At 51.0% G+C, this 15,128-nt stretch overlaps 1 protein-coding gene and 1 long non-coding RNA gene across 2 annotated transcripts; both read right to left on the reverse strand.

The window, feature by feature from the left end:
* Positions 1 to 5,196: 5,196 nt before the first annotated feature.
* LOC115184395 (NEDD4-binding protein 2-like) lies at positions 5,197 to 11,530 on the reverse strand (the record flags this gene model as incomplete). The annotated part of the gene is made up of 4 exons (XM_029745345.1): positions 5,197 to 5,362; positions 7,112 to 7,235; positions 9,223 to 9,391; positions 11,336 to 11,530. Coding segments are annotated over 4 exons (534 nt in total), but the record flags the coding sequence as incomplete, so codon positions are not given.
* On the reverse strand, positions 7,348 to 8,814 carry LOC115184396 (uncharacterized). The gene is made up of 3 exons (XR_003874332.1): positions 7,625 to 8,814; positions 7,490 to 7,521; positions 7,348 to 7,371 (listed from the first exon to the last, which is right to left on the reverse strand). It is a non-coding gene; the product is annotated as an uncharacterized LOC115184396 (long non-coding RNA).
* Positions 11,531 to 15,128: the final 3,598 nt, after the last annotated feature.

Here is a 15,128-nt window from a genome sequence, read left to right on the forward strand (position 1 = left end):
ATTTGGATTCCCTATATATAGAGAATAGAGGGCCATTTGGATTCCCTATATAGAGAATAGAGGGCCATTTGGATTCCCTATATAGAGAATAGAGGGCCATTTGGATTCCCTATATAGAGAATAGAGGGCCATTTGGATTCCCTATATAGAGAGAATAGAGGGCCATTTGGATTCCCTATATAGAGAATAGAGGGCCATTTGGATTCCCTATATAGAGAATAGAGGGCCATTTGGATTCCCTATATAGAGAATAGAGGGCCATTTGGATTCCCTATATAGAGAGAATAGAGGGCCATTTGGATTCCCTATATAGAGAATAGAGGGCCATTTGGATTCCCTATATAGAGAGAATAGAGGGCCATTTGGATTCCCTATATAGAGGGCCATTTGGATTCCCTATAGAGAGAATAGAGGGCCATTTGGATTCCCTATATAGAGAATAGAGGACCATTTGGATTCCCTATATATAGAGAATAGAGGGCCATTTGGATTCCCTATATAGAGAATAGAGGGCCATTTGGATTCCCTATATAGAGAATAGAGGACCATTTGGATTCCCTATATATAGAGAATAGAGGGCCATTTGGATTCCCTATATAGAGAATAGAGGGCCATTTGGATTCCCTATATAGAGAATAGAGGGCCATTTGGATTCCCTATATAGAGAATAGAGGGCCATTTGGATTCCCTATATAGAGAGAATAGAGGGCCATTTGGATTCCCTATATAGAGAATAGAGGGCCATTTGGATTCCCTATATAGAGAATAGAGGGCCATTTGGATTCCCTATATAGAGAATAGAGGGCCATTTGGATTCCCTATATAGAGAGAATAGAGGGCCATTTGGATTCCCTATATAGAGAATAGAGGGCCATTTGGATTCCCTATATAGAGAATAGAGGGCCATTTGGATTCCCTATATAGAGAATAGAGGGCCATTTGGATTCCCTATATAGAGAGAATAGAGGGCCATTTGGATTCCCTATATATAGAGAATAGAGGGCCATTTGGATTCCCTATATAGAGAATAGAGGGCCATTTGGATTCCCTATATAGAGAATAGAGGGCCATTTGGATTCCCTATATAGAGAGAATAGAGGGCCATTTGGATTCCCTATATAGAGAATAGAGGGCCATTTGGATTCCCTATATAGAGAATAGAGGGCCATTTGGATTCCCTATATAGAGATAATAGAGGGCCATTTGGATTCCCTATATAGAGAATAGAGGGCCATTTGGATTCCCTATATAGAGAGAATAGAGGGCCATTTGGATTCCCTATATAGAGAGAATAGAGGGCCATTTGGATTCCCTATATAGAGAATAGAGGGCCATTTGGATTCCCTATAGAGAGAATAGAGGGCCATTTGGATTCCTTATATATAGAGAATAGAGGGCCATTTGGATTCCCTATATAGAGAGAATAGAGGGCCATTTGGATTCCCTATATATAGAGAATAGAGGGCCATTTAGATTCCCTATATAGAGAATAGAGGGCCATTTGGATTCCCTATATAGAGAGAATAGTGGGCCATTTGGATTCCCTATATAGAGAATAGAGGGCCATTTGGATTCCCTATATAGAGAGAATAGAGGGCCATTTGGATTCCCTATATAGAGAATAGAGGGCCATTTGGATCCCCTATATAGAGAGAATAGAGGGCCATTTGGATTCCCTATATAGAGAGAATAGAGGGCCATTTGGATTCCCTATATAGAGAGAATAGAGGGCCATTTGGATTCCCTATAGAGAGAATAGAGGGCCATTTGGATTCCCTATATAGAGGGCCATTTGGATTCCCTATATAGAGAGAATAGAGGGCCATTTGGATTCCCTATATAGAGGGCCATTTGGATTCCCTATATAGAGAGAATAGAGGGCCATTTGGATTCCCTATATAGAGAATAGAGGGCCATTTGGATTCCCTATATAGAGAGAATAGAGGGCCATTTGGATTCCCTATATAGAGAGAATAGAGGGCCATTTGGATTCCCTATATAGAGAATAGAGGGCCATTTGGATTCCCTATATAGAGAGAATAGTGGGCCATTTGGATTCCCTATATAGAGAATAGTGGGCCATTTGGATTCCCTATATAGAGAATAGAGGGCCATTTGGATTCCCTATATAGAGATAATAGAGGGCCATTTGGATTCCCTATATAGAGAATAGAGGGCCATTTGGATTCCCTATATAGAGAGAATAGAGGGCCATTTGGATTCCCTATATAGAGAGAATAGAGGGCCATTTGGATTCCCTATATAGAGAATAGAGGGCCATTTGGATTCCCTATAGAGAGAATAGAGGGCCATTTGGATTCCTTATATATAGAGAATAGAGGGCCATTTGGATTCCCTATATAGAGAGAATAGAGGGCCATTTGGATTCCCTATATATAGAGAATAGAGGGCCATTTAGATTCCCTATATAGAGAATAGAGGGCCATTTGGATTCCCTATATAGAGAGAATAGTGGGCCATTTGGATTCCCTATATAGAGAATAGAGGGCCATTTGGATTCCCTATATAGAGAGAATAGAGGGCCATTTGGATTCCCTATATAGAGAATAGAGGGCCATTTGGATCCCCTATATAGAGAGAATAGAGGGCCATTTGGATTCCCTATATAGAGAGAATAGAGGGCCATTTGGATTCCCTATATAGAGAGAATAGAGGGCCATTTGGATTCCCTATAGAGAGAATAGAGGGCCATTTGGATTCCCTATATAGAGGGCCATTTGGATTCCCTATATAGAGAGAATAGAGGGCCATTTGGATTCCCTATATAGAGGGCCATTTGGATTCCCTATATAGAGAGAATAGAGGGCCATTTGGATTCCCTATATAGAGAATAGAGGGCCATTTGGATTCCCTATATAGAGAGAATAGAGGGCCATTTGGATTCCCTATATAGAGAGAATAGAGGGCCATTTGGATTCCCTATATAGAGAATAGAGGGCCATTTGGATTCCCTATATAGAGAGAATAGTGGGCCATTTGGATTCCCTATATAGAGAATAGTGGGCCATTTGGATTCCCTATATATAGAGAATAGAGGGCCATTTGGATTCCCTATATAGAGATAATAGAGGGCCATTTGGATTCCCTATATAGAGAATAGAGGGCCATTTGGATTCCCTATATAGAGAGAATAGAGGGCCATTTGGATTCCCTATATAGAGAGAATAGAGGGCCATTTGGATTCCCTATATAGAGAATAGAGGGCCATTTGGATTCCCTATAGAGAGAATAGAGGGCCATTTGGATTCCCTATATATAGAGAATAGAGGGCCATTTGGATTCCCTATATAGAGAGAATAGAGGGCCATTTGGATTCCCTATATATAGAGAATAGAGGGCCATTTAGATTCCCTATATAGAGAATAGAGGGCCATTTGGATTCCCTATATAGAGAGAATAGAGGGCCATTTGGATTCCCTATATAGAGAGAATAGAGGGCCATTTGGATTCCCTATATAGAGGGCCATTTGGATTCCCTATATAGAGAGAATAGTGGGCCATTTGGATTCCCTATATAGAGAATAGAGGGCCATTTGGATTCCCTATATAGAGAGAATAGAGGGCCATTTGGATTCCCTATATAGAGAATAGAGGGCCATTTGGATCCCCTATATAGAGAGAATAGAGGGCCATTTGGATTCCCTATATAGAGAGAATAGAGGGCCATTTGGATTCCCTATATAGAGAGAATAGAGGGCCATTTGGATTCCCTATAGAGAGAATAGAGGGCCATTTGGATTCCCTATATAGAGGGCCATTTGGATTCCCTATATAGAGAGAATAGAGGGCCATTTGGATTCCCTATATAGAGGGCCATTTGGATTCCCTATATAGAGAGAATAGAGGGCCATTTGGATTCCCTATATAGAGAATAGAGGGCCATTTGGATTCCCCATATAGAGAGAATAGAGGGCCAGTGTTTCTGGGTCATTTAATAACTGAGATGAGATAGTGCACTACTTTGGTCCAGGCTATACTGTGAAGTGCACTACATAGGGATTAGGATATAATTTGGGATTCACTCAATCACTTTTTAAAATCGGAGCATCACCTATTCTTCAGATTACGTTCCAAATTATGTCACTTTTCATCTCATTTATAAACGGACAGATATCAAACCCCAATATCCAGGTCGATACACTTTCTGATCTAATGTATAAACGGCCCAGATATCCCTTCTGATCTAATGTATAAACGGCCCAGATATCAAACCCCAATATCCAGGTCGATACACTTTCTGATCTAATGTATAAACGGCCCAGATATCACTTCTGATCTAATGTATAAACGGCCCAGATATCACTTCTGATCTAATGTATAAACGGGACAGATATCACATCTGATCTAATGTATAAACGGCCCAGATATCAAACCACAATATCCAGGTCAATACTCTTTCTGATCTAATGTATAAACGGGCCAGATCTCACATCTGATCTAATGTATAAACGGGCCAGATATCCCTTCTGATCTAATGTATAAACGGCCCAGATATCCCTTCTGATCTAATGCATAAACGGCCCAGATATCCCTTCTGATCTAATGTGTAAACGGCCCAGATATCCCTTCTGATATAATGTATAAACGGCCCAGATATCAAACCCCAATATCCAGGTCAATACTGTTCCGATTAGCTGGTCTATATTAAAATGTATATAAACCCACACATTCACCATTACAGAAACACCACGTTAAGATTATATTATATACACTTAGTTTGATTATGGTTTTATAAAATGTAGAACTGTGTTAATGTATTTTAAAAGTCAACATTTAATATCTACATTTAATCTAATATAAATGAACTCTCGCTCCTGTCATCGTTTGTAAAATCCTGATAAAGTTTCATACAAAAACATAAATATTGTACAAAACTGGCAACAGTGAAGACATAAAAAGGAGGTTAAGACATTTTCTTTGGCAGCTATTAAAATAATTAAAATATGAGAGAGAGAGAGAGAGAGAGAGACAGAGAGAGACAGAGAGAGAGAGAGAGAGAGAGAGAGAGAGAGACAGAGACAGAGAGAGAGACAGAGACAGAGACAGAGACAGAGAGAGAGACAGAGAGAGAGACAGAGACAGAGAGAGAGACAGAGAGAGAGACAGAGACAGAGACAGAGAGAGAGACAGAGACAGAGACAGAGAGAGAGAGAGAGAGAGAGAGAGAGAGAGAGTTTCTTGTGTATGTGAGAGAGGAAGTGGTAGAGGTAGATTCCAGGGGAGAGAGGGGGGAGAGAGGGGGGAGGAGAGATTAGTGTCTTGATAAGGACAGTCAGTCACATGACCAGCTTCATCTCAGTTCAGACACACCAACATCAGACCTGGCTTAGGCTCAGTAAACCTGGGGAGAGAGAGAGGGAGGGAGAGAGAGGGTGAGAGAGAGGGAGAGAGGGAGAGAGGGGGGGAGGGAGAGAGAGAGAGAGGGAGAGTGTGTAGCGTTACCTAGTATTGACATAATGATTGTGTGTGTGTGTGTGTGTGTGTGTGTGTACCTGTAGCCCTGTGTTTGTGTGTGTGTGTGTGTACCTGTAGCCCTGTGTGTGTGTGTGTGTGTGTGTGTGTGTGTGTACCTGTAGCCCTGTGTGTGTGTGTGTGTGTGTGTACCTGTAGCCCTGTGTGTGTGTGTGTACCTGTAGCCCTGTGTGTGTGTGTGTGTACCTGTAGCCCTGTGTGTGTGTGTGTGTGTACCTGTAGCCCTGTGTGTGTGTGTGTACCTGTAGCCCTGTGTGTGTGTGTGTACCTGTAGCCCTGGGTGTGTGTGTACCTGTTGCCCTGGTGTGTGTGTACCTGTAGCCCTGTGTGGTGTGTGTACCTGTAGCCCTGTGTGTGTGTGTGGTGTGTGTGACCTGTACCTTGTGTGTGTGTGTGTGTGTGTGTACCTGTAGCCCTGTGGTGTGTACCTGTAGCCCTGCGTGTGTGTGTACCTGTAGCCCTGCGTGTGTGTGTGTGTACCTGTAGCCTGTGTGTGTGTGTGTGTACCTGTAGCCCTGTGTTTGTGTGTGTGTGTTGTGTGTGTGTGTGTACCTGTAGCCCTGTGTGTGTTGTGTGTGTGTGTGTGTACCTGTAGCCCTGTGTGTGTGTGTGTACCTGTAGCCCTGTGTGTGTGTGTGTGTACCTGTAGCCCTGTGTGTGTGTGTGTGTGTACCTGTAGCCCTGTGTGTGTGTGTGTACCTGTAGCCCTGTGTGTGTCTACCTGTAGCCCTGTGTGTGTGTACCTGTAGCCCTGTGTGTGTGTACCTGTAGCCCTGTGTGTGTGTGTGTGTGTGTGTGTACCTGTAGCCCTGTGTGTGTGTGTGTACCTGTAGCCCTGTGTGTGTGTGTGTACCTGTAGCCCTGTGTGTGTGTACCTGTAGCCCTGTGTGGGTGTGTGTACCTGTAGCCCCTGTGTGTGTGTGTGTACCTGTAGCCCTGTGTGTGTGTGTACCTGTAGCCCTGTGTGTGTGTGTACCTGTAGCCCTGTGTGTGTGTGTACCTGTAGCCCTGTGTGTGTGTGTACCTGTAGCCCTGTGTGTGTGTGTGTGTGTACCTGTAGCCCTGTGTGTGTGTACCTGTAGCCCTGTGTGTGTGTGTGTGTACCTGTAGCCCTGTGTGTGTGTACCTGTAGCCCTGTGTGTGTGTACCTGTAGCCCTGTGTGTGTGTACCTGTAGCCCTGTGTGTGTGTGTGTACCTGTAGCCCTGTGTGTGTGTGTGTACCTGTAGCCCTGTGTGTGTGTACCTGTAGCCCTGTGTGTGTGTGTACCTGTAGCCCTGTGTGTGTGTGTACCTGTAGCCCTGTGTGTGTGTGTGTGTGTGTACCTGTAGCCCTGTGTGTGTGTGTGTGTGTAGCCCTGTGTGTGTGTGTGTGTGTAGCCCTGTGTGTGTGTGTGTGTGTAGCCCTGTGTGTGTGTACCTGTAGCCCTGTGTGTGTGTGTGTGTGTAGCCCTGTGTGTGTGTACCTGTAGCCCTGTGTGTGTGTGTACCTGTAGCCCTGTGTGTGTGTGTGTGTGTGTGTGTACCTGTAGCCCTGTGTGTGTGTGTGTGTGTAGCCCTGTGTGTGTGTGTGTGTGTAGCCCTGTGTGTGTGTGTGTGTGTAGCCCTGTGTGTGTGTACCTGTAGCCCTGTGTGTGGAGGTAGTCTGTGACGGCAGGGCGGATACGGGCCACTCCTCCCTGACTGTGGTTCCCTCTTCCTGTTATCACTGACAGCTGAGACCCACACACACCCTGCTGATACTCTACACACACACACACACACACACACGCGGACACACACACACGGACACACACACACGGACACACACACACACGGAAAGGAGGAGAATATATGGTCAAGTTTAGGGAACAAAACGTTTATCAAAATGACAGGTGTACCTGTGGTCTTCCTCTCTAACACCTGTGGTCTCTAACACCTGTGGTCTCTAACACCTGTGGTCTCTAACACCTGTGGTCTCTAACACCTGTGGTCTCTAACACCTGTGGTCTCTAACACCTGTGGTCTCTAACACCTGTGGTCTCTAACACCTGTGGTCTTCCTCTCTAACACCTGTGACAGGTGGAGTAAAACCTCTTCATCACGCAGCCTGGAGGTCTAGCCAGGTGTACCTGTGGTCTTCCTCTCTAACACCTGTGACAGGTGGAGTAAAACCTCTTCATCACGCAGCCTGGAGGTCTAGCCAGGTGTACCTGTGGTCTTCCTCTCTAACACCTGTGACAGGTGGAGTAAAACCTCTTCATCACGCAGCCTGGAGGTCTAGCCAGGTGTACCTGTGGTCTTCCTCTCTAACACCTGTGACAGGTGGAGTAAAACCTCTTCATCACGCAGCCTGGAGGTCTAGCCAGGTGTACCTGTGGACTTCCTCTCTAACACCTGTGACAGGTGGAGTAAAACCTCTTCATCACGCAGCCTGGAGGTCTAGCCAGGTGTACCTGTGGACTTCCTCTCTAACACCTGTGACAGGTGGAGTAAAACCTCTTCATCACGCAGCCTGGAGGTCTAGCCAGGTGTACCTGTGGTCTTCCTCTCTAACACCTGTGACAGGTGGAGTAAAACCTCTTCATCACGCAGCCTGGAGGTCTAGCCAGGTGTACCTGTGGACTTCCTCTCTAACACCTGTGACAGGTGGAGTAAAACCTCTTCATCACGCAGCCTGGAGGTCTAGCCAGGTGTACCTGTGGTCTTCCTCTCTAACACCTGTGACAGGTGGAGTAAAACCTCTTCATCACGCAGCCTGGAGGTCTAGCCAGGTGTACCTGTGGTCTTCCTCTCCAACACCTGTGACAGGTGGAGTAAAACCTCTTCATCACGCAGCCTGGAGGTCTAGCCAGGTGTACCTGTGGTCTTCCTCTCTAACACCTGTGACAGGTGGAGTAAAACCTCTTCATCACGCAGCCTGGAGGTCTAGCCAGGTGTACCTGTGGTCTTCCTCTCTAACACCTGTGACAGGTGGAGTAAAACCTCTTCATCACGCAGCCTGGAGGTCTAGCCAGGTGTACCTGTGGTCTTCCTCTCTAACACCTGTGACAGGTGGAGTAAAACCTCTTCATCACGCAGCCTGGAGGTCTAGCCAGGTGTACCTGTGGTCTTCCTCTCTAACACCTGTGACAGGTGGAGTAAAACCTCTTCATCACGCAGCCTGGAGGTCTAGCCAGGTGTACCTGTGGTCTTCCTCTCTAACACCTGTGACAGGTGGAGTAAAACCTCTTCATCACGCAGCCTGGAGGTCTAGCCAGGTGTACCTGTGGACTTCCTCTCTAACACCTGTGACAGGTGGAGTAAAACCTCTTCATCACGCAGCCTGGAGGTTTAGCCAGGTGTACCTGTGGACTTCCTCTCTAACACCTGTGACAGGTGGAGTAAAACCTCTTCATCACGCAGCCTGGAGGTCTAGCCAGGTGTACCTGTGGACTTCCTCTCTAACACCTGTGACAGGTGGAGTAAAACCTCTTCATCACGCAGCCTGGAGGTCTAGCCAGGTGTACCTGTGGACTTCCTCTCTAACACCTGTGACAGGTGGAGTAAAACCTCTTCATCACGCAGCCTGGAGGTCTAGCCAGGTGTACCTGTGGACTTCCTCTCTAACACCTGTGACAGGTGGAGTAAAACCTCTTCATCACGCAGCCTGGAGGTCTAGCCAGGTGTACCTGTGGACTTCCTCTCTAACACCTGTGACAGGTGGAGTAAAACCTCTTCATCACGCAGCCTGGAGGTCTAGCCAGGTGTACCTGTGGACTTCCTCTCTAACACCTGTGACAGGTGGAGTAAGGCCTCGTCGACATGCAGTCCGTGGAGGTCTAGAACGTTCTGAGGCAGCAGGGAGGAGTTGACCCGCTCAAAGATCTGGGCCGCCGCGCGGTGATTAGCTTCATACATCTTCTGCCCATGGAGATGACCCTGAGACAGACACACACACACACACACACACACACACACACACACACACACGAGAGAGAGAAACAGACACACACAGCTTTTAGACAAGTGTTGTCACGATACCAGAATTTTGCCTTTGATATCGAGGTTCAGTATCACTAAGCTCAATACCAAAACAAACTATGGCGGGGACTGTACCAAAACGATACCATGGGGGGGGGGACTGTACCAAAACGATACCATGGGAGGGATTGTACCAAAACGATACCATGGACGGGGGGACTGTACCAAAACGATACCATGGACGGGGGGACTGTACCAAAACGATACCATGGAGGGGGGGACTGTACCAAAACGATACCATGGAGGGGGGGACTGTACCAAAACGATACCATGGAGGGGGGGACTGTACCAAAACGATACCATGGAGGGGGAATGTACCAAAACGATACCATGGGAGGGACTGTACCAAAACGATACCATGGAGGGGACTGTACCAAAACGATACCATGGAGGGGGGACTGTACCAAAACGATACCATGGAGGGGGGGACTGTACCAAAACGATACCATGGAGGGGGGGACTGTACCAAAACAATACCATGGAGGGGGGACTGTACCAAAACGATACCATGGGGGGGTACTGTACCAAAACGATACCATGGAGGGGGGGACTGTACCAAAACGATACCATGGAGGGGGGACTGTACCAAAACGATACCATGGAGGGGGGGACTGTACCAAAACGATACCATGGAGGGGGGAATGTACCAAACGATACCATGGAGGGGGGGACTGTACCAAAACGATACCATAGGGGGGACTGTACCAAAACGATACCATGGGGGGGCTGTACCAAAACGATACCATGGAGGGGGGGGACTGTACTAAAACGATACCATGGAGGGGGGGACTGTACCAAAACAATACCATGGGGGGGACTGTACCAAAACGATACCATGGAGGGGGAGACTGTACCAAAACGATACCATGGGGGGGACTGTACCAAAACGATACCATGGGGGGGCTGTACCAAAACGATACCATGGAGGGGGGGGACTGTACCAAAACGATACCATGGAGGGGGGGGGACTGTACCAAAACGATACCATGGAGGGGGGGCTGTACCAAAACGATACCATGGGGGGGACTGTACCAAAACGATACCATGGGGGGGACTGTACCAAAACGATACCATGGGGGGGACTGTACCAAAACGATACCATGGGGGGGACTGTACCAAAACGATACCATGGGGGGACTGTACCAAAACGATACCATGGGGGGGACTGTACCAAAACGATACCATGGGGGGGGTGAACTGTACCAAAACGATACCATGGGGGGGACTGTACTAAAACGATACCATGGAGGGGGGGGACTGTACTAAAACGATACCATGGAGGGGGGGACTGTACCAAAACAATACCATGGGGGGGACTGTACCAAAACGATACCATGGAGGGGGGGACTGTACCAAAACGATACCATGGGGGGGACTGTACCAAAACGATACCATGGAGGGGGGGACTGTACCAAAACGATACCATGGCGGGGGGGACTGTACCAAAACGATACCATGGGGGGGCTGTACCAAAACGATACCATGGAGGGGGGACTGTACCAAAACAATACCATGGGGGGACTGTACCAAAACGATACCATGGAGGGGGGGACTGTACCAAAACGATACCATGGAGGGGGGGAGTGTACCAAAACGATACCATGGAGGGGGGACTGTACCAAAACGATACCATCTGACTCTGGGTCAGTAGATAAAGGACCTCATCTGACTCTGGGTCAGTAGATAAAGGAGTTCATCTGACTCTGGGTCAGTAGATAAAGGACTTCAATTCCAACATGTCCAAGTATCCCTTTAAAACTACTGACTCAAATTACAACTAGCTCACACACACGCACGCACGCACACACACACACACACACACACACACGCACACACCCCTACCTGTTGTGCATAGTAAGAGGCTACGTCTTTGCGTCCCTGTTTGTAAGCCTCCGCAGCCTTGCTGAAGCTCTCCAGCCGTCTGCCTTTCTGGAGCCTGGCCTCGGCTCTGAAGTCCTCATACTCTGGGTCCTCAACATCCTGGTACTGAGAGAGGGACTGTGGAGGGGCCACTGGCGCTGCTGCTGCTGCACGCCTCTGAGAGGGGGAGAGAGAGGGGGAGAGGGGGGTGAGGGGGGTGAGGGGGGTGGAGAGAGGGGAGAGGGGGGGGAGAGGGGGATAGAGAGGGGGATAGAGGGGGGTAGAGAGGGGAGAGAGGGGTAGAGGGGGGAGAGAGAGGGGGGGTAGAGAGGGGAGAGGAGGGGTAGAGAGGAGGGGTAGAGGGGGGTAGAGAGGGAGAGAGGGGGAGAGAGTTGGAGAGATCAACTTTGCATGCTGCTCCAATGTAACTGTGACAACAGAACACCGTGTCTGCATCCACCATCTCCATCAACAACAGAACACCGGGTCTGTATCCACCATCTCCATCAACAACAGAACACCGGGTCTGTATCCACCATCTCCATCAACAACAGAACACCGACCAGGGTCTGTATCCACCATCTCCATCAACAACAGAACACCGGGTCTGCATCCACCTCTCCATCAACAACAGAACACCGGGTCTGCATCCACCTCTCCATCAACAACAGAACACCGGGTCTGCATCCACATCTCCATCAACAACAGAACACCGGGTCTGCATCCACCTCTCCATCAACAACAGAACACCGGGTCTGCATCCACCTCTCCATCAACAACAGAACACCGGGTCTGCATCCACCTCTCCATCAACAACAGAACACCGGGTCTGCATCCACCTCTCCATCAACAACAGAACACCGGGTCTGCATCCACCATCTCCATCAACAACAGAACACCGGGTCTGCATCCACCTCTCCATCAACAACAGAACACCGGGTCTGTATCCACCATCTCCATCAACAACAGAACACCGGGTCTGTATCCACCATCTCCATCACGGCTAAATGAGATTTAAAACCTGATGGATGAATAGATGACCGGGGAAGAGAGGACGGGGAAAGCAGGTGAGCGATGGCTGGTAGGGGAGGCAGGTGAACGATGGCTGGTAGGGGAGGCAGGTGAGCGATGGCTGGTAGGGGAGGCAGGTGAGTGATGGCTGGAAGGCTGGTAGGGGAGGCAGGTGAGCGATGGCTGGTAGGGGAGGCAGGTGAGCGATGCCTGGTAGGGGAGGCGGGTGAGCAATGGCTGGTAGGGGAGGCAGGTGAGCGATGGCTGGTAGGGGAGGCGGGTGAGCGATGGCTGGTAGGGGAGGCAGGTGAGCGATGGCTGGTAGGGGAGGCAGGTGAGCGATGGCTGGTAGGGGAGGCAGGTGAGCGATGGCTGGTAGGGGAGGCAGGTGAGCGATGGCTGGTAGGGGAGGCAGGTGAGCGATGGCTGGTAGGGAGGCAGGTGAGCGATGGATGGTAGGGGGGCAAGGTGAGCGATGGCTGGTAGGGGCGGCAGGTGAGCGATGGCTGGTTAGGGGAGGCCAGGTGAGCGATGGCTGGTAGGGGAGGCAGAGTGAAGCGATGGCTGGTAGGGGAGGAGTCAGTGCGCGATCGGCTGGTAGGGGAGGCAGGTGAACGCGATGGCTGGTAGGGAGGCAGGTGCAGACGATGGCTGGTAGGGGAGGCAGGTGAACGATGGCTGGAAGGGGCAGGTGAGCGATGGCTGGTAGGGGAGGCAGGTGAGAGATGGCTGGTAGGGGAGGCAGGTGAGCGATGGCTGGTAGGGGAGGCAGGTGAGCGATGGCTGTAGGGGAGGGCCGCGTGAGCGATGGCTGGTCGGGGAGGCAGGGAACAGATGGCTGGAAGGGGAGGCAAGGTGAGCCGATGGCTCGGTAGGGCCAGGAGCAGGTGAACGATGGCTGGAAGGGGAGGCAGGTGAGCGATGGCTGGTTAGGGGAGCAGCGTGAACGATGGCTGGTAGGGGATGGTCAGGTGAGCGATGGCTGGTAGGGAGGCAGGTGAACGATGGCTGGTAGGGGAGGCAGGTGAACGATGGCTGGAAGGGGAGGCAGGTGAGCGATGGCTGGAGGGCTGGAAGGGGAGGCAGGTGAGCGATGGCTGGTAGGGGAGGCAGGTGAGCGATGGCTGGTAGGGGAGGCAGGTGAGCGATGGCTGGTAGGGGAGGCAGGTGAGCGATGGCTGGTAAGGGGAGGCAGGTGAGCGATGGCTGGTAGGGGAGGCAGGTGGAGCGATGGCTGGTAGGGGAGGCAGGTGAGCGATGGCTGGTAGGGGAGGCAGGTGAGCGATGGCTGGTAGGGGAGGCAGGTGAACGATGGCTGGTAGGGGAGGCAGGTGAGCGATGGCTGGTAGGGGAGGCAGGTGAGCGATGGCTGGTAGGGGAGGCAGGTGAGCGATGGCTGGTAGGGGAGGCAGGTGAGCGATGGCTGGTAGGGGAGGCAGGTGAAGCGATGGCTGGTAGGGGAGGCAGGGTGAGCGATGGCTGGTAGGGAGGCAGGTGAACGATGGCTGGTAGGGGAGGCAGGTGGGCGATGCTGGGGGGAGGCAGGTGAGCGATGGCTGGTAGGGGAGGCAGGTGAACGATGGCTGGTAGGGGAGGCAGGTGAGCGATGGCTGGTAGGGGAGGCAGGTGAACGATGGCTGGAAGGGGAGGCAGGTGAGCGATGGCTGGTAGGGAGGCAGGTGAGCGATGGCTGGTAGGGGAGGCAGGTGAACGATGGCTGGAGGGGAGGCAGGTGAGCGATGGCTGGTAGGGGAGGCAGGTGAACGATGGCTGGTAGGGGAGGCAGATGAGCGATGGCTGGTAGGGAGGCAGGTGAGTGATGGCTGGTAGGGGAGGCAGGTGAACGATGGCTGGTAGGGGAGGCAGGTGAGCGATGGCTGGTAGGGGAGGCAGGTGAACGATGGCTGGTAGGGGAGGCAGGTGAGCGATGGCTGGAGGGCTGGAAGGGGAGGCAGGTGAGTGATGGCTGGTAGGGGAGGCAGGTGAGTGATGGCTGGTAGGGGAGGCAGGTGAGCGATGGCTGGAGGGCTGGAAGGGGAGGCAGGTGAGTGATGGCTGGTAGGGGAGGCAGGTGAGTGATGGCTGGTAGGGGAGGCAGGTGAGCGATGGCTGGAGGGCTGGAAGGGGAGGCAGGTGAGCGATGGCTGGTAGGGGAGGCAGGTGAACGATGGCTGGTAGGGGAGGCAGGTGAGCGAGCTGGAGGCTTGGAAGGGGAGCAGGTGAGTGATGGCTGGTAGGTGGAGGCAGGTGAGCGATGCTGGTAGGGGAGGCAGGTGACGATGGCTGGTAGGGGAGGCAGGTGAGCGATGGCTGGTAGGGGAGGCAGGTGAACGATGGCTGGTGGGGAGGCAGGTGAGTGATGGATGGTAGGGGAGGCAGGTGAGCGATGGCTGGTAGGGGAGGCAGGTGAGCGATGGCTGGTAGGGGAGGCAGGTGAGTGATGGCTGGAAGGGGAGGCAGGTGAGCGATGGCTGGTAGGGGAGGCAGGTGAGCGATGGCTGGTAGGGGAGGCAGGTGAGCGATGGCTGGAAGGGGAGGCAGGTGAGCGATGGCTGGAAGGGGAGGCAGGTGAGCGTGGCTTGGTAGGGGAGGCAGTGAGCGATGGCTGGAAGGGGAGGCAGGTGAGCGATGGGTGGTAGGGGAGGCAGGTGAGCGATGGTGGTAGGGGGCAGGTGAGCGATGGCTGGTAGGGGAGGCAGGTGAGAATGGCTGGTAGGGAGGCAGGTGAGCGATGCTGGTAGGGGAGCAGGTGAGCGATGGCTGG

This window comes from Salmo trutta, unplaced genomic scaffold (genome assembly GCF_901001165.1).
Source record: "Salmo trutta unplaced genomic scaffold, fSalTru1.1, whole genome shotgun sequence".
NCBI lineage: Eukaryota > Metazoa > Chordata > Actinopteri > Salmoniformes > Salmonidae > Salmo > Salmo trutta.